The sequence below is a fragment of the Gaeumannomyces tritici genome (genome assembly GCF_000145635.1).
Source record: "Gaeumannomyces tritici R3-111a-1 unplaced genomic scaffold supercont2.5, whole genome shotgun sequence".
NCBI lineage: Eukaryota > Fungi > Ascomycota > Sordariomycetes > Magnaporthales > Magnaporthaceae > Gaeumannomyces > Gaeumannomyces tritici.
The window spans coordinates 2,362,877-2,386,424 of record NW_008804549.1 but is presented as its reverse complement, the minus strand read 5'-3'; the positions used below and the strand labels follow the sequence as shown (position 1 = coordinate 2,386,424).

General features: G+C 57.9%; 8 protein-coding genes and 1 non-coding gene across 9 annotated transcripts; 2 read left to right on the top strand and 7 right to left on the bottom strand.

Moving 5' to 3' along the window:
- Window positions 1-386: 386 nt before the first annotated feature.
- On the bottom strand, window positions 387-3,409 carry GGTG_09790 (inner membrane protein yicO). The gene is made up of 5 exons (XM_009227649.1): window positions 2,877-3,409; window positions 2,671-2,782; window positions 1,820-2,545; window positions 1,326-1,746; window positions 387-1,255 (listed from the first exon to the last, which is right to left on the bottom strand). Exons 1-5 carry the CDS (start codon window positions 3,029-3,031, stop codon window positions 831-833), a joined length of 1,839 nt encoding a protein of 612 aa, XP_009225913.1. The 5' UTR covers window positions 3,032-3,409; the 3' UTR covers window positions 387-830.
- A 2,457-nt stretch (window positions 3,410-5,866) lies between these two features.
- On the bottom strand, window positions 5,867-9,399 carry GGTG_09789 (hypothetical protein; the record flags this gene model as incomplete). Its single annotated transcript, XM_009227648.1, has 4 exons — window positions 5,867-6,292; window positions 6,542-7,728; window positions 7,812-8,664; window positions 8,755-9,399. The coding sequence occupies 4 exons, from the start codon at window positions 9,397-9,399 to the stop codon at window positions 6,137-6,139; spliced, it is 2,841 nt and encodes a 946-aa protein (XP_009225912.1). The 3' UTR covers window positions 5,867-6,136.
- Window positions 9,400-9,947: 548 nt separating this feature from the next.
- Window positions 9,948-12,878, top strand: GGTG_09788 (hypothetical protein). Its single transcript, XM_009227647.1, has 6 exons — window positions 9,948-11,162; window positions 11,233-11,476; window positions 11,567-11,644; window positions 11,739-11,894; window positions 11,998-12,063; window positions 12,143-12,878. Exons 1-6 carry the CDS (start codon window positions 10,218-10,220, stop codon window positions 12,715-12,717), a joined length of 2,064 nt encoding a protein of 687 aa, XP_009225911.1. The 5' UTR covers window positions 9,948-10,217; the 3' UTR covers window positions 12,718-12,878.
- A 202-nt stretch (window positions 12,879-13,080) lies between these two features.
- On the bottom strand, window positions 13,081-13,191 carry GGTG_20282. The gene has a single exon (XR_653014.1). It is a non-coding gene; the product is annotated as a 5S ribosomal RNA (ribosomal RNA).
- A 141-nt stretch (window positions 13,192-13,332) lies between these two features.
- Window positions 13,333-14,331, bottom strand: GGTG_09787 (hypothetical protein). The gene has a single exon (XM_009227646.1). It carries the CDS (start codon window positions 14,158-14,160, stop codon window positions 13,582-13,584), a length of 579 nt encoding a protein of 192 aa, XP_009225910.1. The 5' UTR covers window positions 14,161-14,331; the 3' UTR covers window positions 13,333-13,581.
- Window positions 14,332-14,604: 273 nt separating this feature from the next.
- GGTG_09786 (hypothetical protein) lies at window positions 14,605-17,656 on the bottom strand. The gene has a single exon (XM_009227645.1). The coding sequence runs from the start codon at window positions 17,605-17,607 to the stop codon at window positions 15,250-15,252; it is 2,358 nt and encodes a 785-aa protein (XP_009225909.1). The 5' UTR covers window positions 17,608-17,656; the 3' UTR covers window positions 14,605-15,249.
- Window positions 17,657-18,605: 949 nt separating this feature from the next.
- On the top strand, window positions 18,606-19,475 carry GGTG_09785 (hypothetical protein). Its single transcript, XM_009227644.1, has 2 exons — window positions 18,606-18,980; window positions 19,091-19,475. Exons 1-2 carry the CDS (start codon window positions 18,723-18,725, stop codon window positions 19,295-19,297), a joined length of 465 nt encoding a protein of 154 aa, XP_009225908.1. The 5' UTR covers window positions 18,606-18,722; the 3' UTR covers window positions 19,298-19,475.
- Window positions 19,380-21,174, bottom strand: GGTG_09784 (hypothetical protein). Its single transcript, XM_009227643.1, has 4 exons — window positions 20,853-21,174; window positions 20,047-20,746; window positions 19,647-19,954; window positions 19,380-19,579 (listed from the first exon to the last, which is right to left on the bottom strand). The coding sequence occupies exons 1-4, from the start codon at window positions 21,055-21,057 to the stop codon at window positions 19,536-19,538; spliced, it is 1,257 nt and encodes a 418-aa protein (XP_009225907.1). The 5' UTR covers window positions 21,058-21,174; the 3' UTR covers window positions 19,380-19,535.
- A 636-nt stretch (window positions 21,175-21,810) lies between these two features.
- Window positions 21,811-23,426, bottom strand: GGTG_09783 (aerobactin siderophore biosynthesis protein iucB). Its single transcript, XM_009227642.1, has 2 exons — window positions 22,329-23,426; window positions 21,811-22,247 (listed from the first exon to the last, which is right to left on the bottom strand). The coding sequence occupies exons 1-2, from the start codon at window positions 23,331-23,333 to the stop codon at window positions 21,885-21,887; spliced, it is 1,368 nt and encodes a 455-aa protein (XP_009225906.1). The 5' UTR covers window positions 23,334-23,426; the 3' UTR covers window positions 21,811-21,884.
- Window positions 23,427-23,548: the final 122 nt, after the last annotated feature.

Sequence of the window (23,548 nt, the reverse complement as noted above, 5' to 3'; positions counted from 1 at the left end):
AGTGTTGGTCATCTGGACGAGCCGTAGTTGTTGGTTATCTGTGTTAAATGAAATTCCCTGCTCTAGGTCCGGTGGAATGATCATGGCAGGCATGGCTACATACAAAGCTATATATGGCGCGGCATTTTCGTGTAGATCCTGCTTTTCTCCGATGCTGAGGAAAAAGATGTGGCGAGGCTGTGAACAAACTTTATCTGGAGGTTATGACGGACAAAGGGTGCAAGATATGGTCTATTGTGTGCTTATCTAGATCTCTGAAGGGAAGGGAAGACGGGTACAAGGCCGAGGGCCTTGTGCCCTCCTTATACAGTGATCTCCTCTCTTGCAGGTGCGGTACCCACTACCGCACCCCTGTCATTGCCGACGAGTGCTGGGTAAGCATCTGCCCGCTACCCGTGCAGATCTTCCGTGCCAAGACCTGGAACAGTGTGCCGGCCCTTGGTGATAGCCTCCTTTGTGACAGAGGTGCACAAGCAGAGGCACGGACTAGGAACTAAGGGAGATAAGCAAGAGAGGAGGCTCTGTCCTGATTTGTGGGGCCTTCCCCGGACTTTTGGGGCGCTGCAGGTGATGGATAAGTGACTGATGCAGCGGGTTGGTTCCGAATCTGGGAGGGACCAAGGACGGAAAATAGGGAGACTTCCCATTGAGCTCTTCAACTTGATCTATACAAAAAAAATATCGTGCCGTTACTGGCGCAAAGCAGCCCGACCAGGATACGAAAGACTCTATTTCCATGTCGCATGTCATGGAGTCAAATCCTCTCTCAAAAGCAGGCTATAATATGTTGGTATGCGCTCATCGGCAGAATGCTCGCGAGAACAAAGAGATCACTTCTCCTTCTGCGCCTCGGGTGCCACAACACCACCGGCGCCCTGCTCGGTCCGAGCCCCATTGTCCGGCGAGCCCCTCCGCTCGGGCGAGTCGGCGGATCCCTTGGTGTCGAAGTGGTGCTCCTCCTGGAGCGGGACGCCGCCGCCCTGGGTGGTAGCAGCAGGGCCGCCGACGGCCTGCGCCTCGGAGACGGAGCGGTCGTCGGAGCGCCAAAAGTCGCGCTTGCCCTTGGTGATGCGGACGAGCCAGGGCGGCAGCACGCCGCCGGGGATCCTCCAGGTCCAGGGGTCCTTCTTGTCCTTGTTGGGCGGCACGATGCGGCCGCCCGAGGCCTTCTCGACCACCCAGACCAACGTGTTGATGACGATGTACAGGCAGACGCCGGCGATGAGGCCGTCGGCGATGGAGTAGGTGAAAGGCACTGCGGTGGAGGGGGACAAGGTCAGCGGGGATGGCAATAGGGTTTTGTCCCAGATGCTGGGGAAACTTACTCAGAGCCAAGGTCACAAAGCTGCAAACCGCATCGGGAATGTACTCCCAGTTGATATCCTTGACTTGACGGATCATCATGGAGCCTACCAGGATCAGGACGCAGCCTGTGGCCCAGGGCGGGATCGAGGCGAAGATGGGCGCAAAGAAGATGGAGATGAAGAAGCACAGGCCGGTGAACATGGCAGTGAGGCCGGTCTTACCGCCCTCAGAGATGCCGGCACCGGACTCGATGAAGGCCGTGACGGGTGGGGTTCCCAACAGGGCGCCGATGGAGATGGAGATCGAGTCGACCATGTAGGCGGCCGTGGAGCCTTCAAAGTCCTGGGTCACGGGGTCCATAAGGTCGGCGTGTTTGGCCATGGCGTAGAGCGTGCCGGTGCAGTCCAGGATATCTACGTAGAGAAACGTGATCAAGGCCAGCTACAAGAGGTCAGTAGAGTGTTCCCAAAAGTAACATGACCCCATCCGCCAAAGCTGGGGGAGAGCTGCTTACCCCGAACTGTCCACTGTACTGGGAAATGCTCCATTCCTGGACGTTGAGGACGCGCGAGATGGGGTGGAAGTCGACAACTTTGCGGAAGAACTCAAAGTTGTTGTCGCCCACGGGCGTGTAGGGGAAGTAGGTAACCTCGGTGCCGCGGGGCCACGAGATGACGGACACGAGGATGATGCCTGCGATGATGGCGCCTTTAACGCGGTACATCATCAGGAAGACGGTGAAGATTCCGCCGCAGAAGATGCCGATCCACATGGTCGGATTGCGCATCTTGGCGTAGTCCGGGCAGCCGAGCAGGTCGCCGTTGGCGGCAACCTTGCGGTCGCTCGCCTTGCAGCCCGCGAGCTCGAGGGGCGTGGAGACGCCGCCGACGATGAGGCCGATGCCCTGCCCGTAGGTCAGGCCGATCAGGGTCAGGAAGAGCCCGATGCCAACGCTGGTGGCGAGCTTGATGGAGCGAGGGATCGCGCGGGCCAGCCACTGGCGCATGCCGAGCAGGGCCAGGGCGAAGAATATGAAGCCCTCGACAAAGATGGCGGTCACGGCCACGCTGTAGGGCACGGTGCCGGTGCCGTGGAAGCCGACGACGGTAAAGGCGAAGTAGGCGTTGAGCCCCATACCGGGCGCGATGCCGACGGGGAGGTTCGCGAGCAGGCCCATGAAGAAGGTCCCCAGAGCCGAGATGGCGGCCGTGGCCGTGATCAGGTCACGCTTGATCTCGTTCTGTTGGGGTTGGTGATATAGATCAGCTCGGGATTTCGGTTTAAACGGGGGGAAGAGCGACGAGGCCCAAGGCGGATATAACAACCGCCCCCGAGCCGCCCGCGAGAGTGCTGGAGGAAGCGTACCTTGCAGATAGCATATTCCTGGTTGTTTAAACATATAGGGTCCGACGGAGTGCTATTGCAGACGCAGGTGCCGCCGGAATCGCTCACGATTGAGGCATTGACAGCAATGATGCTATAAGACGACGGGCGGTTGCTGTCAGAAAGTTTGACCCCTTGACTGTTTGCTACCGCTCTCCCCAAGTCACTGGCACAGACCAATCACTTACTACGACATGGCGAAGAAGGTAGCAAGGCCGGCGCGCATCTCGGTGAAGAAGTATGAGCCCTTGCGCTCTTTTGGGTGACCGGAGCCATCGAGCTTGAACCAGCGGCCCACCGCCGATTTGGCGACGGCCTGGTTTGCCTTGTGAGTCCACCCCATGGTGACAGACGGCGCGGTTTTCGGTCGTTTGCTGTTTGCCGTTTGCCGGAGAAGGGAGCACGCGACTAGATCGTGGAGCGGATCCGGGCGGGCGCAAAGAAAGATTGCCGGAGCAAACCCGGAGCAATCAGCAAGACAAAGTTTGCCAGGCCAGAGAGGCACTACAAGCGGCAACAATCTAGTCTGCAAGGAGCATCGAAGCTCACTCAACGTCGCCCCGAGAGTTGGGGGAAGGGGGTTGTGGCTTGCTCAAACCCATGTGGAAACGGGTGGGCAAACCCTTTTTGTAGCTACCAACAAAAAGAAATCCCAGTGACAACCTGGAGAGGAACCGGCCGGCTATCTGGACCGATTTGGCATGGTAATGATCAAAAAGATTCTGTGGAGAGGGAGGATACCAAGATAAGTGCCCTCGGGGATTCCGAATCCGGCAGTAGTACTTTTTTTACGCTGATCTACACGGCCCTGGATCGCACGAGATACAGTCGGAGATGGGGAGCCACGGCCCATGCGAAGGTTGCATTGGCTGCACAGTCCAGTATGAGAGATCTGACTGCAGCTGTGCGGTCCCATGTCAAAAGATGGGGCTGGGCTGGGCTGGCTGGGACCCCAGAAAAAATCTGTATACCGAGCTGGTCGCATCAGAGACCGAGTCACGGCAGCAGCACGGCAACCTCTCGCCCTCCCACGCGGGGACTGCTGCCAAGGGATCTTGGCCCCTGATGGACGATGGGGATAGGCCAGCGGGCAGCGGCATGGGCTGTACTCAGTACCAGTAGCCTTAGGAACCCCCATCAGTGTTGTCCGGGGAGAAGAGTTGTCTGGCTGGGACGGCTGGACGCGCCCTCGACGCCGGTGACATCGCGCAAGCTCAGACGGCCCAATCAGGACGGCCTACCACTGTCGCAGGGGAATGGCGCTGTCACTGATAACGCTATCCCGCCTCTGGAGACCTGATCCCTGGTGCGGGTGGGGTGTTCATTCGTGCAGACACAAGGGGCTGCGCGCTGCGCTCATGCTCAAGAACTTGTCTGGATGCAAAAGGCGTGTGTTGCTTTGGGGTGCGAGCGGTGCGCCTCGAGTTTGCGCAGCCATAGTCGGAGCGAACAGCCACACCATCAACCACAAACCCTAGGGACAGGTGGTACCTACCTGGTATTTCCGTGGGTTCGTCTCGAGGTGCGTTACCGTGGGTACTGGTCTTGGGCGCATTACAAAAACATGGAGACCCATGCCCAGGCCTTGCCCCTCCTCCCCGCCCCGCGACAATGAGAAAAAAAAAATACAAAGAAAAGAAATCACATTGTGGGCCCCATCCCCATCTTCGACCACGCGTCAAGATAAGAAAACCGACGCCACCGAAGCTATGGCTTGCGCTAAATGCCCGACCCGCGCTCAGCTCTGTATTGACGTCCTCGACGCGCGACAGCCCTCACATCCTTAGCTCGAGATTACATGCAAGGCGGCTCCAATAGGATGTTCTCGAGAGCCGCTCATCCTTGATGACATGTGGTTATCTATCCCGCTGCTCATACATTCCAGCACACATCGGCAAAGCACCAATGGGCTTCCTCCGATTCACCCTCCTTCAGTTCTTCCCCCACGACCATCCCGCCCGTGTCGTTCGCTCGATCCCCAGGCCTTGTTCGACCCGGCCGGTGCCGACCCCCAGATTCCCGGTGCCTTGGTGTTCCAGGGGCTCCAGCCTCTCGGGCTGTCCCGCCCCGACAGAAGCACCCGCAGTGTGACAGCACGTCCGGAGCGGTGTATATCGCCCACCGATCCATGGCCACTCGACCCCCAGATTTGCAGAACGTTCCTGGCTTTGTGATGCCCTTTTGTCTATCACGGGGAGATCTAGCGGTGTCAGATTGAAAGCCGATGAACTGTGCGGTCAGATCTGAGTCTGTAGCAGCATGGCACGGCGTGTGTGCGCCCGAGACCAGGAACAAGGCAGCGTGTTAGTAGTTCAAGGACACGAGCAGGACCAGATTTCCTGGCTGCCCAACCCATGCCCGAACACCCGTGTCCCTGTAACTCTCGTCATCTAGAACCGTCTTGTTTCATTCTGACACGCGCAGAAAACAAAGGCTGCCCATTCCCGATATTAACCTCGCGTAACCATCTTGGTCAGGGCTCACCGTACATTCTGTCCGCCGCTGCCATGTGGGGATCCTGACCGCCCCCCTGCCTTCCGTCCTCCCTCGGCCGGGACACGGGATGGCGCTGAACGCCTGTCGTGCGCAACGGCCTCGCACAAAGCAACCTCCGAGCTTGGACTCTGGGTACGGTGATGGTTCCATACACTTATTGCACAAGTTCACGTTCCTCGCCTCAGGTGACACAACTTATCCTACCGCCGCTCGTATAAGCGGTAGATATGCGAGTCACATTGCGTTGCGGCGCATCTAGGCACCTATCTATACCTGAGGCACATGGGTGCCTGCGCCGACGTTTTAGAAGGCGTGGCTGCCCGACACGTGTGCGATTTATTCTCGATCTGCCTCTCTGCCCTTTTCTGTGCCACTTCCGCCTAGCGGTGTGTGTAAAGGATATACAGCTTTCTTCCGGGCGGCCTCCTAGTCGGTCTGGAAATGCAGTCCTATCCAGTACTACATACAACCAAACAAAAAAAAAAACGTACAACACCGAGGATTCCCCAGATTCCTTACAGTTTGTTTTCCTCCCTTCTGGTTTCTTTCCTTTTTTTGCTTTCATTTCCCCCTTCCAATCTCTTTTTTAACCCCTAGCCGTCGCAGTTATCAAATTCGGGCTTTTAGTCGGTATCGGGGGCGGGATTGACCGGCCAGACGACGGCTGCGATATCCGTTTGGGGGATATTGTCGTTAGCTAGCCCCAACATGCGTGGCTCTCCCGATACGAGATGCGCGCAAGTGTGGTGGCGCGGGAGGTGGAGTTCGCCGCCCCCCAGCCCTACGTTCCCGAGTCCTTGGCGATCTGTTCCTGATATCGGTGCTTCTTATTGGCTACGGCTGATTGAAGGCAGTATTTCCTCGCTATATATCTGCCTAATTGATCGGAGCTTTTATTTCTCCTCAAGAACATTGCCCACCGACCGCGCCGCCCTCGGCAGACGACAGCAGCTCACATGGCGCCCTCGTGCGGGAGCTCCTGGCTTCTGGGGATGGTGAGGTTCTGGGTTTCGAGCAGTTCGACGAGCTGCTGCAGAACCGCCAGGCCGATGTCCAAGCCGGCCTCGACAATGTGTTTGATGATTTCTTCGCGGCTGGGGCCGAGTAGCTTTGAGAAGAGGATTCGTATGGGAAGCCTATGGCGCATATTGCTCGAGATTGTTTGGGACAAAAGGTCACGCGGTGGGTAGTAGCTACTTGGAGTTACACTGAACCCTGACGTTCTGTCCATCGGGGCCTGCACAGATCTAAGCCGGAGGCAGTGCTGTGCGGGTGCGCTCATCTAGCGGAGGCTGCCTGGAGGACCTGCCAGCCCATGCGCCCTGGACCCCTCGCGCGCGCTGTGACAGTCTTATACCAGTGTATACCGGCCTCCACAAGACAATGTAAACTGCCACATGCCCTGCACCATGCCCGTAACCCTGAACTTCCGCTGAGGCTGTCCCGTTCCGGCGGTAGCCACTGCTGCTACCACCTCCTCCACGACCCACGACACGGCCATGCTCCGCATCTCCGGCCTCGGGATCGACTCCAAGACCGGCTGGAAGGGCACCAGCACCCGCACGCTCCCGTCAGGGCTCCCGTCCAAGTCAAAGACGGCCCGCTGCTTTCTTTCCTTTGTCTTGTTCTCTGCTATATCGATCACGCTTTGGGCATAAATCGCTATGTTAAGTGGGTCGGCCGCGACATAAGAGTCTACGGACCGTGTCGTCTCCTCAGGTTCCTGGATCTCGTAAAAGTGAGCCATCTGTTTTGCCATCAAATTCAGCATAAACATGCGTTGAGAATGCGAGTCGGGCAGGGTTCCTGGTCCAGTTTCCTGGTGGCTATGCGAGAAAGGATCTTCATTCACGTTCGCGGTGGTCTCGGTGGCCATCTCTGAGCCGCCGCTTGTGTCGTCGATCTCGACGACGCCGTCGGCTCCTCGGCTTGCATTGTCGGCCTCGAGGGAAGGACCTGTCGCCTCGAGCGTTCCGGTCCAGAAGCCCCCTTTCTCCATTGCCCTGTCGACAATCCAGCACTGGTGGAACCAGCCATCCCGGCTCGGTTCCAGAGAGAACATGCCTCTGCGGTTTTCGACTGATAGGCCCGGCGGGAACTCGTCAACCGATTCGATGATGCCCGATCCCCATGCAACGCTACTGGGGTCTTTTTCTCTTTGCCAATACGGGCTCGAAGTCGAGTTCAAGACCGCATTGGCCAGTTGTTTTTCGCCTTTGGAGACCAGGGTGTCGAGAATCTCAAAGAGTAGATGCGTCGTGGCGAGCTTGGCGGTGTGTGTGGGAGGCTGGGATCTTCCGTTGGCACGGCGCAGCCGTAGCCACGATTCGGCGTGCTTGGTTTGGAGCCGTCTCAGCTCGACAAACCTGTCGACCCTCCAGAGGTTTCCGATTGCGCTGAGCCCGTCCGCAGATAGCGAGACCCACTGCGCAACGGTGGAACCGGCCAAGTTCCCCGAAGGATTATAACTTCCAGCCTGCACATCCTGTATCCGCTTGGTAAGGGAATGCGCCCAGGAGAAATCCGCGGGAATGCCAGGGAACTCTACGGGCCTTGCGTTAGTCGAGACATGTATAAATGTCGGCGTAAAAAGTGATAGGAACGGCGAGGACAAGCCGGCCACTTACCGATCGACGAACATTCCGGCCCCCGATACAATTGCGGAACCATTAGGGAAAAGTCGCCATTTATAATTGCGAGAACAAAGCAGCATATTGCTAAGCTGGGCTGCGTTTTGCCGAGATGTGTTGTGTTCAAACGTAACCTGTAGCCGCACATGTTTGCCACGATTGCCAGTTTGTCCGCCACCCTCTCCAGGTCTCGCAGCCGAAGGTATGCCACAGCAACCGAAGCGCTGCATTGATCCGGTTCCCTCCGCTTGTTGATATAAGCGGAACCGCCGGACGAGGACGTCTCGGGGTGAAAGTATTGTATCCGTTCGGAAGTGCTTGTTCGCGCTCGTGTCGGTTGGCGCTTCTTCGCCAGCATGAGCTGGCCTGAAATTGCCAGAGGCAGCGATTGCGCGAACCGGGCTATACACCCCTGCATAAGGCCGAGCAGTACTGCAAGTTCCGATTGCGATGCCTCGTGACACACCAATGACAAGCCCCTAACATCAATCCCCTCCGCCCTGGGCAAGAGGAGGACCATGTTGCCGCTCGAGGAGAAGGCCTCTTGAAGAACCCATGCCCGTGTATTCCATTTGTCGTTGACGATCATGGACACGGTCTCGCGGATGAGATCGAACTTCGGGGGTCTCGCACCACGGCGCCTGTCCTCAATCGCCGGCAGCGGTCCGCGGCGCGTATTACGGAGCTTGCTGGGCATCAGGTGAGCGCAAAGCATCGAAAGACATTCGAGGTGTCTCTGTTCCAAACGGGTCTGGAACAGCCCAATCGACTGCTCAGCCTTTAGGTAGACGAGATCCATAGAGTGGATGGCGAGCTCCTTCTCCTTCGCGTCGGTTTGGTTGATACACTCCTGAATAAATCGCAGCAGGCATTTATTATCAGCACCCACTAGTCAATAGACCGGCTATTATTTGTATTACGCAGGGGGTCATTATCGCACCTGGTCGATCCAGATCATCCGAAACCCATTTTCGCGAGCGAACGCCACGACGCGGTCGATGGTGCTGTTCTGCGCCCGGATGTCGCGTACGCTGCCATCCTCCTCGACGACCTTGTACGGCCCCGAGCCGTTGTCGCCGCTTTCACTGGACCAGCAGTACGAGACGGCGACGAAATGGGTGCACCAGTGGTGGTCGACGGAGCCGGCTGCGTGCACCCGCCGGATCCGGAACCTTGTTACTGTGCCTTGGTTTGGGAACGGCGGGATGCGAGCGCACGCTTGGCACCAATTCTCTCGCACGTGCACGCACGGGTCTGAAAATTTGTACAGCTCGAGCTCTCTCTCCCTCCTCAAACCATCGTTGAGCCCGAATCGGAACATGTGTTGAGCACAGGAGTGTCCGGGGGGCGGAGGCAGTCTCTGCTCGCACGGCAGACACTGCCCACGGGGTTCAGCCGTATCCTGGTGCTGGTTGCCAGTTTGAGCGGCCAGTTCCGTGTTGCTGCCGTGGGGCTCGTCCTCGTTTGCATCATCGAAAGTCAAGAAGCGAAGGCTGGAAAGCCATCGCTGGGATTCGATTCTCGCAACCGGGTGTTTGAGGATTTCGTTGATGTGATCCGACACTCGAAGAGCCGCTTGTGGCATTGTCGGTCCTTGGGCGCCATGCTGAACTTGAAGCGTATCGTCAATCATAGTGGTTGTGACAGCACGCCCCCCGCCGAAATGTTGTGAAGAATGAACGCGGAAGTGTACAAAGGTCGATCTATCGGCTTCTTGGATTTTTGAGGCAGCCAACACTATTAAAATAGGTATGCTAGAGATCAATTGTGCTGCCTAAATGTTGGGAAGCGAAGGTCGTACAGTTCGTGGTGTCATGCCGTGTCTGTGCGACAATATAAAAAACCTCGTCTGTTTTTTCTACATCTTCAAGTCGAGCCCGGTCCATGCCGGCTTCCTCAAGGCAGTGTAACATGAGTTGATGATGTTTTTAGATTGCTATTAGCGCCGTGGCGCAAGGCTCCCACCACTGTTCGTTACAGGCAGGACTGCATAAACCTGCTGGGAGAGATCCGATTGCTTGGGCGCTTTGCTTAGGATCATGCAGCTCACATGAGCCGGGTGCCGTAGCCGACACTGCCTCGATTTCTACTATGAGATAAGCGGCATGTACTACGAACGCAGCCTGGCCAAGAATTTCCAGGCTGCAGTGCCCCGCGATGGCGATCCTCAGTCGCCTTGTCGTCCCTTCCTCAGAGTATTGATACTATTGCATCTTCCAAAGGTGCGTGTGCACAAAAAATGCCAGGACAGTTCAACGAGACAAGTTCATCGATGCGGGAACTAGAGGGGAGTAGAGATATACCACATTAGCCCCGACTTGCCTGTGCAGTGAGAGAGGAAGTCGAAGACCATTTTCTTTTGTTCCTCCCCCGGAGTCAAACCTCCCTATTCCCCCTTCCATTATGGATCCCCACGCTGGATTTGACGACGTCTCTCCCGGCGACGCCGAGAAAAAGGTTAAAGAAGCCCAGGAGAGCGAGCCAATCAAGGTCGGCATGACCGTCGAGACGAAGGACCTGTTCAGGGACGACCATCGCGAGCCGTGGCAGGAGTGGGCCCCAGACGACATCGGGATTGCCTCCAAGTCCACGCCAGCCTCTGCCAAGTTTGCGCTGATCGTGAGGCGCGAGAAGAAGAACGGCAAGACAGACGAGCCGGTCCTCGCACTGCACTCTATCACGGTGCAGAGTCCGATCATCAAGAAGCTTCTCGGGCCGGTGTTCGCGGGATACCGGGGCATCAACACAAACCTGAAGAACCAGGAGTTCCGCGCGCCGTTCCACGAGTTCTTCTATCGGTGGGGCCTCTTTTGCGCAGCCGAGCCTGCCCAGGACCAGGGGGAGGAGGGCGAGGTGGAGAGGCAGCACTACAAGCTACTGTTCGACATCATCAGCCCAGAGATTGCGACAAGCATCGATCAGACCAAGGACCTGCTGAAGAATGGCGTCATCTCATTCGAGTACGTGTGGGCGCTGTTCGAACCGGGCATCGAGGTTTACTCGAGCATCGATGGGCAGGACCGCCTGTCCCTCCTTGACAGTAGCGGCTACCAGAAGCTACCCGATGGCAGCGTAAGCTTCAAGCTCACCTGTCGGTACGTCGGGACCGACGGGACGCACTTTGGGTTCGTATCTACGTCTCAGTCGATCAGCCAGTTCGACAAGTTGATGCCCGTGGTCGAGCTGAATGTACTCCCGAGCCATTTACATCCTGGAATCGATGAGATACGGCCGGTGCTGGAGGAGAAGGGCAAGAAGTTTGAAAGCCTGCTAGGCGTGCACCATAAGTCGTATTTTGGCTTTTACACCCTGCTCAGAATGCAAAACGGGGCCTCGAACAAGCAATTTGTGAGTTCCTCAGAAACCCCAACAACACGCCCCGCTCCGATGCAGAAGCTCACAAGACATTCCACCTTAGGGCGAAAATGCCAGGATCATGGTCGACTGTGGCTCGTTTATGAGACACAACAGCGGATCGTCCATTGACCTGCTTCCGTTGGACCCAGGAACCGTGGGCTCGAGCCGTCCAGGTGACCCATTGGACCCCTCCACCAGCCTCGATGTTCTCCATGACGACTACGACGACTTGGCCTCTAGGACGATGAGACTGATGGCGCAAAGGGCTAGCCGAATGCATTCTATAGGCTTGAAGAGATCTCAAGGTTCGATTTTGCTCTTTCAATACAATATCAACCTTACTCACTCTCCGATCAAGCCTGACGAAAGAGACATTGACCCCTGAACATCAACAGCCACATCTCTCGGTAAACAGCATTACGCCCTATGCACACCGCTGGTTAGAGGATATTGCCTGACTAGCAAGAAGTGGGGTCAGTAGAGCTCAGAATCCGCGCAAGAGAAAGCGATCTGTTTGAATGACAAGGGTCAAAGAAGCGCAAGGGGGGCTGACCGTGAGCTCTGCAGGCTACTTCAACGTCGATGCAATCCGCGACATCACCTGGAACGAACTGGCATTTAAGCGGCTCGTGCTCCCGCACGACTACAAGGAGACCGTCTTGGCGTTTGTTCATGCTCAGCTATCCCATGCCGACAACTTCGACGACGTGATCGAGGGCAAAGGTTCGAACCACTGGGGTTGATGCTCCCCAGTCTAACTCCTTCAAGTTCGTTTTTTTTGTTGCGTCTGTACGTGGCCGGGCTAACCGAATCACAACAATCGCAGGCCAAGGCATCATTATGCTCTTGAGTGGGGAGCCAGGCACCGGGAAAACGCTGACCTCGGAGTCAGGTAGGCCAACCACAAACACAGTCCTCTCACTTGTGCGCGAGCTAACAACATGCCACCCTCACCCCCTTGTCCCCACCAGTGGCCGAGGAGATGAAGCGGCCGCTGTACGCAATCGCGGCCGGCGAGCTCGGCAGCGACGCGGGCCAGGTCGAGGAGAGCCTGAGGCGGGTGCTGGACCTCTCGACGCGCTGGGGCGCCGTGCTCCTGCTCGACGAGTGCGACGTGTTCCTGGAGCGCCGCAGCTCCTCAAACGTTCTCCGCAACCAGCTCGTGTCCGTCTTCCTGCGCCTCCTCGAGTACTACCGGGGCGTGCTGCTCATGACGACCAACCGCGCCGAGAACCTCGACCCGGCGTTCGAGTCGCGCATCCATTTGTCCATCAGGTACCCGCGGCTGGATTGTGTGAGCAGGTTGGAGATCTGGCGGACTTTTGCCGGGAAGAGGAAGGAGGGAGGGAAGGGGATGGAAGGGCTCGAGGAGGAAGAGCTTGCCGAACTGGCCGGCGAGGAGCTGAACGGGAGGCAGATCAAGAACGTGGTCAAGACGGCGAGGCTGCTGGCGGCGCGGTCTGGCGGGCTTCTGAGGCTCGAGCATGTCAAGATGGTGCTGCGGGTTAAGAACGGGGAGGCCGCTGGTTTTGCGGCGAAGTATTGACCGGTGGAAACCACCCACCTGACGACGAATACGGCTTATAACGCTTATGGCACGAAGCTAATATAAAAACTGCCCTCTTTTTCAACGTCGGAGCCTTTATCCCTTGCCCCAAGTACTTAAAACTTGATAGTCCTTGTAATGGCCGACCCTACTGATTCTAGAATAGCTCGTAGCCGTTGGTGACCAGTCCTCCGGTAGGAGCTCCGAGCTTGAGAGCTTGGCGACAAGGTGTTTGATGATTTCTTCGCGGCTGGGGCCAAGTAGCTTTGAGAAGAGGGTTAGTGTGAGAAGCCTGTCGCGCGCTCCGCTCCAGATCATTGAGGGCAAAGGGCTACGCGACAGCGGTGACTGCATGGAAGATACAAGGTTCTAAAGTTCTGGGATCCCATCGGCTCCTTAAGTACCAGTTCGGCCCTCACTAGCTTGACTAGGGGAGAGCGGACGGGATCCCGTATATTCCAGTTGGTATGGTGTGGCATCTTAGTGCGGTGAGTTGATTTATAGATGTGATGAAGCACGCGAAACTTCCCAGTCAGGTTAATAGCCACTATTTTGCGAAGACCCTCCTCGAGCTTGTATATGCAAGCTATTACGAGAATGGACATCGCACGAGAAAACTCCAGATATGATGCCAAGTTTTGTTGCCCACATGGCTTCTCACTCCTGGAGATGAAATCAGCACTGATTCTGTATCCATATCATTGTCGTCGAACACGTATGTGGATTTGGACGGGCGGCGTTCGTTTGCCTGCATGTTGCACAGTGCTCTCAGCCTCGCGCTGCCTAGTCTGAATGTATCCCCTTCTAAAAAAAAGACAGATGCAAGCCATCAGTAGTGAGTGGGAGAGAGGAGATGAAGCTTCTTCATGTGCTTCCACTCTCCTCGATCGAGCACGCCGGAAGCCTGTTTCCCGGCAGCAGCTCCTCGACGTACGACGCGTTCTTCTTGAAAAAGTCGAGCCAGGCAAGGTACCCCTCGCACTCCGGGTCCTCCCAATCCTCTCCTTCTGGCGGGTCCAGTCTGGCCAATGCCTGGCCCTCGGGCGACAGGATCTTGACGACATAACACTTTCCCTCGTCCCAGTCCTCGAGGATGCGCTCGTCCGGCTGCACGTGCCACGTATTGTCCTGGTGGTGCGCGCGCATGTAGGCGAGCCGCTCCTCGTCCGTGGCCAGGCCTTCGTACGTGCGGCCCTCGGGCGTGTCGCAGAAGATCTTGAGCAGGTTGTGGCGCATGCCGTCCTCCGACACCTCGTCCTTGAGCGAGTGGCTGGGCCGGTAGCCGGCGGGCCAGTCCGGGCCGTACACCACCGCACCGGCGGCGTCGGGAACCTCTGTGCTTACCACTGTTTCTGCTCCTGCTGCTGTAGTATTGCCCAGCTCTGGCGCGGCGGTGCTTTTTCCTGTGGGCTGGATAGTAGACTCGGAGACGGCTGTGTCCATGTCGACTGGGGTATTCCTGCACTCGTAAATACGGTTGGACCAAAGCGAAGAAATTGAAGATAGTCGACGTGGCTTGCTCGAGTGCGGATGTACGTTGCAACGAAGAATGGCAACGGTGGTTGCGCAAGAAAATCCAAAAGCGTGACGGGTAGATTGTGCGATAAATTTTGCTACACCACCCCCAAAACCCTCTGGGTGATCTAAGCCAACCAACAACCTACCACCCATGTAAGCAAAGCCACAGGATGGTTGTTCAGGAATGGCAGGTTTTCGATCAATGATTTAGGATAGCAAAAACACAGTTAAGATGAGAATATGGCGACACCAAGGATTCTCCAGTAGTCACCCACCTAAGTAATGGTTCGGCCCTTGCATCGTTTAACTAAAGAAAAAGAGGCTTCCTTAAATGGACGCTTTTGTATCCAAAAATAAAGGCTTTTTTCCCCAACGTCCTGAGCCCCTGCAGCGATTTAATCAACCGAGGAACAGGAGCGGCGAATTAGTCGATTGGGGTCACAGGTTGGTCGCGCACAGCAAACAAAACTCACAATGTACTGGTAACTAACTGCAGTTTTGCTAGTAGCTGTCACAGTGACACTGCAGGCCCTTTTCCGGGGGCCATGGTAGCTCGGCTCACTTGGAGTGCTAGGAGCCATTCTACATCCCCACCTTCGAGGACGGCACCTCGATAAGTTACGCGAAAGCTGTCTAGGCCGGATGCCCAACAGAGAGAGGTTACTGCCCAAACTGCAGTACCCCTCTCATCCGTACCAATCCAAAAGACACAGGCCTCGCGACTGCTTATGTGGAATTTGATGTTTCCCCCAAACTAGCGACATCTCAAATCCTCGGTTGACTGTTGACTTCGACCGTTCGGCTTCGTATCGTGCCAAACGCCCGCCGCGATGGAGGGATTAGGTGCAGCAGCGAGCGCCATCGCGGTGATCGAGCTCGCCGCAAAAGTTGGCGCCCCGTTTCAGTGCTCCCCTGGGATTCCAGTACGAGCTTGATTTCGTTGATAGGTAGCCTCGCTGCTGTTTGATTTGGTAACTCTCGCGAAGCATACAATCTTCCTGTTTGTAGCGCGTGTCAAGATCCGGAAGCAAGTAAGTCCTCCAGCGGTAGCGCCCGACACCCGACTTGCTGGAGTCTCCGCAACCTGGGCAGCACGACAGCGGCCGCGTCCGCGGACTCTTCCCCGCAGAGTCTCGCAAACAGAGATGCACTAGCAACCAACTCGTCGAACAGCGTCAGAAACAGCCCGTCGGGCCCGTTCGCGGCGATGCCGAGCGACGCCAGCTGGAGCTCCATCACCGACACGGCGGCGTTGGCGCTGAAGGACGGGTCCGAGATGCAGAGCGACGGCAGACCCAGGCCTCCCCGCTCTAAAAAATCGTAGACCGACCTGTGAATGAACTCGACGGTGGAGTGCGCGAGCCGGTCGTGCGCCGATCCGGTGGTCCTGCAGAGGCATCGAGACGACGTCGGCCAGCGGGGGCACCGGCGTGCCTGTCGTACCTCGAGGAGGCCGCCGCAGCGGCTGCGGAGTCTCCCTTCCAGGGACGCGGACATGGCCCGCTGCTGCTGTAGGGAGAGGCGCTTGAGCGGCATCGCTCTTTTGTAGTCCATTCTGGACCCGTCGAGAATTGCGAGGCTGAGGGTGTAAACGGTCGGTTCTGTAAAGTGGCTGTGCAGCTCGGCAACCTGTATTTTTTGGTAGCAGATTTTGAGGATTTTGGCCATCTCCTCGTGGTACCGCGCGTCAACCTTCTGCAGCATTTGCTGGAACAGCTCTCCCAGCTCAAGTGGGAGCTCGTCGACGCGGCGGAGCAATTCGTCGACATGGTCGTAGGCCGCAAAACCTTCGAGGACGGAACGGCAGGCGAGGATAACCCATAAAAACACCCCGGATGCTTTGTCGACCAGCTGGGCGGGGATGGGTCTCGGGTTCGCGTCCTCGCCGGTCGCGAACGACTGCAGCGTCAACATATATGGGTGCGAGCCTACCGTATCCTCGACATAGCGGGTAATATCTGGCCTGGTAAGATCTTGGAGCCGTAGCTTCGGGCAGTTTTCGAAGCCAGCGGCACAAACTGGAATGGGCCTGCTGGAAACGAGGACCTTAATGTGGGGATTCGTGGTAAGGCGCTTGATAATGGGGACCCCGTTAAGGTAATTGCCAGAGAACTCGTCCAGGCCGTCTATGAGGAAGCAAAACTTGCGTTTGGGTAAGGGATGCTTTTGAAAGCTTTCGAGGGCCGAGGAGAGTTCTGCTGCGGATGGCGGGGATGGCGGTGCTGGATTCGAGCGATGGCCCTCAAACATGTCTTTCCACAGCCGGGGCAAGACGATGGGTATTAGTGCCGGCTCCGTGTCCAGGAAGTGATAGAGAACCGCCCGGGATATGCCGCCTTGCGATTGCTGGTCGGTAGTGCCCAGGGCCCAGAAGAAGAAGGAGCCGACGGTTAGGTCGAGATCGCCGGCCCAAGCTTGAAGCAGCCGCTGGGTTTCGCTGCTACTAAAGATGTATTTCATCAAGGTCGATTTCCCGCTGCCGGCCTTGCCAGAAATCCAGTAAACGCCCGAGCCCGCGCGCATCCACGCAGACAGATCGTCCCATTCGGCCTGGCGGTCTGGCCTCTTCGCATTCAAGGCCCATCGGAAGGTCGCCGCGTGCGCCGGCGCGACCCCGTCTCTCCGGTCGTCCATGCTCCGGAACCAGAGAAGCTCCAGGACCTCCTTACGACACACCGCCTCGTAGCGCTCCACCACGGCCTCGGCTACGACGTCGCGGCGGCCTGCGGCGGCATCGCAGACCCAGCGCAGGAGCCGGGTGTCGTGAATCTCACCCAGGTCTTGGGTGACGATGCGCTTGAGACCATCCGAGCTGTCGCGGGGCCCGCAGTCGGGGAACAGCTCGTGCAGCTTGGAGACAAAATGCGAGATGCCGTGCACGAGCGTCTCGAACTTGGCCTTGTCCGTCAGAGCCCATTTGATCCGTCCAGGGAGGGCGACGCCCGCGGGCCTATCCCCCACCCGAATCTTCAGGCTCCTGAACTCGTCGGCGAATCTCTCGAGCGGATGCTTGCTGATTGGCGCGAATCTGGGGTCAAAGGAGAAGGACGACGGGTCGGCCGGCCGCAAGCCGTAGCGTTCCTTAAGCGTCGAGCACTCCGTCATGAGAAGCTGAACACTCGATAGGGTTTGCCGCACGACGGCGAATGTCGCGGGGTCGTCCAGCCGCCGGTCATAGCATTCCCGGTCGAGGAGGCGCACCTGGCGCGCCCACTGCAGGAGGCATGCCTTCTCCAGCTCGAATTTGGCGAAGACGATCTCGTAGTCGCGGGCCAGCGACCTCGTGGCGCTGACCAGCGAGAGCAGGTCGATGCAGCTCTTAAACAGACCGGCAAGCCCGACGACGCCGATTGCGAAGCCCGCCGCCTCCATTTGCGGGGAAATTCTTCGCCGCGAGGAGATGGCCGATTGGGCGTCGTTGTCGTGCTCAAGCGAAGTTTTATGCAAGCCGACGCTCAGAAACCCCGGAATTACCGGCGTTTTCCCGCCGTAACTACCGCTCAGCCATTGGTGAGCACACCTTTTGGTTGGTTGATCATTTGTGCATTTTAATCATACGGAAAGCATTGCATGGAGTTATGGTGCGTGCGCAGAAAGATAGTTGCTAGGGAATATAAAGCAACCTTGCCTGCATCCGCAACGGTACTCCTTTCTTACTTTTACTTTCTTCCGATCTATAATTTCCGAAGTGTAAAGTATTGCCTTCTTCTGCCTGTTATACTATACCTGCGGGTCGTCACACGACCAAAATGACGATGTATGGCTGTGGTGTCGTCCTGGCTGGCGAAAGATTCATGAAGGCTCTAACTAGTTCATCCACCTATTACCTCTTGCTAATCAATACTACTACGGAGTTATGGTGCCTATACGCAGCTCAGAAACGTCCTGTAGAACCCGCCGTTGGACTTTCAGCCTCCTTTATCTTGCAGATGCGTCCATTCTCTGCGTGGTCGGCTACCCTTGGGTTCCAGCAGTCCCCAGCTCCGTGACCCTTGACAGGTTGGAAGATGGACGATGAGCGTTAGACAAGTAAAGGCTGATAAGCAGCCGCAGGATTCATCATCCTCCAACTCTATCCTGGGCCAGATCTTCGAGAGGACGAAACTCTGGCGTTTTTAAACTTCCAATATAGGCTTACAGTAAATCATAGATACATGGTGATTCCATGGCTGTGTGGGTGTAGACAGAAGCAGATTCGCTCAAGTGGCAGGGCAAGGCTTTCGTTGACGTCGTTCCTATCGTTCACGTCCATGCTGGAAGAAAGATCGACCAGCAAAGATTGGAAGTGGTGCAATCCCTATATATATCGCGGAAGGGCGCAACGTTAAAGCGCCTCTTTATCTCTCAAACCTGCTCAACCTTGGCGCCCTCACTCCTTCGCCAATCCCCAATACACTCGCTTCAGAAAATTTAATCTCGCTCGTTATCACCGCTAGGGCAAGCCCAGGCGCACTCTATACCCAAGCGTAGCCAGACACACCATCAGCATGCAGATGCACATGGGGCTTGTTGCGGCCATCGCGATCGCCGCGGCTCGCGCTGCGGTGCACAAGATCGACGTGGGCAAGGGCGGGAGGACGTACACGCCCGACGTCGTCAAGGCGGAGAAGGGGGACGTGCTCGAGTTCAGGTTCGTGGGAGGCATCCACGACGCCGTGACCGGCGACATGAGCCGTCCCTGCCAGCCGGCGGCAAGGAAGGACGGTGCTTTCTCCTCGGGCGTCTTCAAGGGCTCGCCTAGCACAGTCAGTACACACGCCCTCCGTGTAGAGCTGGCGACGACCACGAGGCTCGTGGATGCTGGAAAAAAGCGGCAAGTCTCGGAGTTGCTGACACCGATCAATACCGGAAACAGTCCGAGGTCTTCAAGGTGACGGTCGACTCGAAGGACCCCATGATGGTGTACTGCTCGGTGGGCATGCACTGCAGCGACGGTATGGTCATGGTCATCAACCCCACCGCAGACTCGTCGCTCGATGCTTTCAAGGCGGCAGCAAAGGGAAAAGATGGCAAGTCGCCCGGCGGTGCGTTTGGTGGCCAACTTGGTTCGCCGTCGGTCTGAGGAAATAGTAGACTTTATGGCTGGAAGAAGCGGTTAGCTGCGTGCCGGTTCCGGCTCAATAGAGGCAATTCCGCATGAGAGACGACAGGTACAGTAGCTCAATTTTAACCACCTGCCAGCTTGGTGAGTCCGTCTAAATGGGCTGGTATCCAACCAAGAGTGGCACGACAACTTCAGCAGCTACCTAGGCCTGATGAAAATATGACGGGCCGTCATGCAGTAATATCGCTTCTAGCCATCATGCCAGTTTCTCGCCGCCCAGTCTCAAATAATTCCAACAAACTATATGAGATGTCAGTCAACACATAGGGCAGAGACCAGAATGTCCCAGAGCGTCAAAGTAACTCACTGCTAAACCCGAGATCATCGCCGAAAAACATTTCCATCACGTCCTCCCCAGAGTTGACCCCAGCGTCTGGCCCGTAGCTCATGGCCTTCTTGCCGACGGCGAGGCCGATCATTGGCGGGAACTCGGCCAGCTCGATAAATTTGGGGGCTTGGCCCGTCAGTTGCTGCAGCATGACCTGGTGCATGTTTGTAGCGGCGCAGAAGCCCATATGCATGGCCCCGCCGCAGCGCTTGATGCCGGACCAGGCGCACAGGTCTCCGGCCGCGAAGTGGCTGGTGGCGTTTGGGGTTTCGGCGGGGAACATCATACTAAAAGTTTGGAGAAGAGAGGAGGCGTCAGTCGTGTTTCCTTTTGACTTTGATTCCGTTTCGGCCGGATCTCGGCGTAGGAATCTGCTTACTTGGACTGGATCTTGACATAGCCCTCGTCATCGAGCGCCACGGCGGGCAAAAACGCAGACGAGGGCACGCTCTTGGAGACTGCCATAATGACCACGTCGACCAGCAGCTTATGCCCGTTCGTGAACCTCACCTCCACCGCCCTCGTGCCGTCGGGCGCCTTGACATCGGCCTGCTCCAGCAGCCGGTGGCCCGTGAGCACCTCGACGCCGGCCCCGCGCAGCAAGGCCAGCGCCACGTCCTTGGCCTCGTCGGGCAGGCTCTCGGACGAGAGCAGGCGGTCGCGCGAGTGGGCGAGCACGACGCGGGTCTCCGGGCGCACCAGCTTCAGCTCAGCCGCCATCTCGATGCCGACGGCGCCGCCGCCGACGACGAGCACGCCGTGGGCCGCGCGCGACACGGCGTCGGCGTGGTCGCCCGCCTCGAACAGGTACTGCTTGCGCCGCAGCGACTGCGGCACCACGGGCCACACCCGCCGCAGCCCGCTAGCCGCCACCAAAAAGTCGTACGCCGCCTCCCGCGCGCCCGTAGAGCCCGTCGGGGTTATGGTGGCCGTCTTGGACTCGGCGTCCACGCGCGTCACGCTACCCTGGATGATGCGGATGTTAGGCTGCTGCAGCGCTGCTACGTCCTCGAACTTGACCCACGCCTTCTCGGCGTACTCGTTGGAAGCCAGTGCTAGCGGCGAGCCGATGATGTGGACTGCATGGACGGGGCGTGGTTTTGTGTTTTGTTAGTGACTGGGTGGGCTTGAAGTCTCCATGTCCTCCATGTGCTTCCCAACGAGGCAATTTTGCGAGCGACTAACAGTAGCCGTCCCTTTCGTCGACAATGGTAACCTCGACCTCAAACGGGGCAAGCGATGACGGCGAGTCGTCTACGCGCTTGCCACATCGTGGGTCACTCCCGGAGCACAGGTCGAGGAGGTTGAGGCATGCCGATATGCCAGCATAGCAGCCGCCGATGACGAGCACCTTGAAGGGGTCCTCGGGTCGTCTCGAGTGTGCTGTCATGGTGAATATTCTTGGTGATACCGAAGTGGTATCCTGTTTTCCGGTTTAAAGTAGTGTCTCCCGCTGAGTGATGGGGCCTAGTGATGCATACAACGTGGGTTTGGGGATGGCAACAGGCACGTTCAGGTCGGGGGCCGGGGCGGAGTCAGAAAGAAGGGAGGGGATGGAGAGGTCACGGAGCCGCATCTTGTCCTGGCGCCATGACAGGGTGATTTGAAAACTCGGTATATGAATAATGGCGCACGGGTCAGGAGGATGTGTAACACGCGGGCATGTCCCATCATGTTGATGGCTCTAGTGGATCGGCATCGGGTTCGAGGGTCCACAGAGAGGCTTGGGATTCTTGGTGCCCAGAGCCGGGCTAGCCTACATACGGTATCTAGGTTTTGCCTACCTGGCCGTTGCTCGGCGGCCTCCGCAGTCATCGCCGATATCGCCGCCCAGCAAGGGATGTCAGGGGAACTGGCCACAGTGGAAGTAAAAGTGCGCGGGACAGAGACCCAGCTGTATGACTTGACGTTTTGCCAGGGAAAGGGGGGAGACGAGGTACCTGGGTGACCCAGAAGAGGGGCTCATGAGGGGCCAGGGTGGGCTGGCGGGGACGAGGAAGACTGCCAAGAGGAATTATCAGATCCGTTAGGTAGCATCGCCCCAGCCTAGCGCCATCTGATAGCGAGCAGTGTGGAGCGGCAAAAAAAATAGCCCGCGACTTGGAGAACGGGACAAAACGCACATGCCGAAGAGGCCGAGAAACGGAACAAACGGAGAGTATTACGTGTCGTAAACCCGCGCTAATGGAATAGGAAAACTATATGGCGACCAAGAAATCACAGTTTGGGCACGATCCCGACTCCGGTCCCGCCCACCACCTTGTCGTTCTCGGCCAGGGGGCAGAGCTGGAAGAAGCGCTCACGCGAGCAGCGCATCAGGCCGCTGCGCTTGTGGGGCAGGTCGACGAACTTGTCGACGCCAAAGCCGTGGATAAAGTCGTAGCCCAACACGGTGCTGTTTGTGTACTTTGGCTCGCCCACCAGGTCCATGGTCCGGGGCTCGTCCAGGAACATGTAGTGCATCAGGCTCGACCACCAGGCCGAGACGCGGTGCGGGCCGCGGAAGCGCACGTCGCCCACGAGCGAGTGCCGGCCGCGGTCGAAGTCGCCGGCCGAATAGTACGCGCCCAGGCGGTCCTCCTGCGGAAGAGGGGGGTGTGACTGGTTAGCAGTTGGACAACAGAAAGCATAAAGTGAGGTGCAGAGAAGGAAGACACTAACCTTGCCCCAGTAGATCTCGAAGTACGCAAAGAACACGCCCTCGAACGCGGCCAGCACGGTGACCTGGTGCGGGTCCTCGTGAGCGCGCCTGAGGTACTCGCGGTGCTGCTCGAGCGTGCCCGTCTCGTTCCAGCCCTGGCTGACGCGCGGGTCGTTCTGCCAGGCGTGGAACAAACCCAGGTGCTTCTCGTCGCGGTAGTCGAGCGCGACCATGCTAAAGGTCTCGCGCAGGTGCGGCACGTAGCGGCTGTAGACGACGCTGCCCGGGCGCGGCTTGGCCGGCCGCCGCGGGTGCCAGCACAGCGCCGTGCCCGGCTCGTCGGTCAGCCGGTGGTCGAGCGCGGGCGCCGGGTAGGCCGAGACGCCGGCCTCGTCGGGCGCCCAGACGGGCCGCGGGCCGAAGGGGGACGCGGCGCCCTGCCAAAAGGCGGAGCGGAGGACGAGGAGCTCCGGCGCGGCGGCTTCGTTGGTGGCGGCGGGCTCGGGTGGCGGCGGGCTCTGGTCTTTGCGCCTCGGGTGATCGATGGCGAGCATGAGGTCTCGCAGGCGAGACGCGAGCGCCGCGGCGCCGGCCTCGCCGCCGCTGCCGCTGTCGAGGGTCAGGCGGAAGGCTTCCTCGGCCGGGCGGACAGTATGGACGAGATAGGCAAGCAACCAGAGCTGCGCGGGGGTTGGCAGGGCAGCCTTCTTGGAATCCCAGACGGCCACGATGGCAGGGGAGCGCCTTGCACGACCCCAGGGGGTATTGTTGGACTCGTGCGGGCGCTCCGACGACTTGAGGTCCTCCAGATCCGTAAAAAAGAGCGAGTCGCTGTGCAATTGCGGGTGGGAGACGCGATCGGCGGCAAGGCCCTTCGGTACGCTGTCTGCGACATGGAGCTGGTAGAGCGGACGGCCGCCATGGGTGCGGGCTGACTTGGCCACGACGTAGGGGGTGTGATATGGGTATGGGAGTTTAACAATGGTCTCGCCTGGCGAGAGTTGTGAGAAGGATGTTGCTGCCATGTTTGGAGAAGAATTGATATGTGAGGATAGGGAATGGGCGACGGAGAGGGTTTCGCAAACAGGAGAGGAGAAGTTGTAAGGGAGGGAGAATACTGCAACCCAGGACGGTAGTTTTGAGCACCCAGCAGATGGCACCTTGCCTTGCAAGCTACCACTTCAGTGAGTTGGCCAAACCGTTAGATCTGCACCAAGGGCCCTCTAGAACCGATAGATGC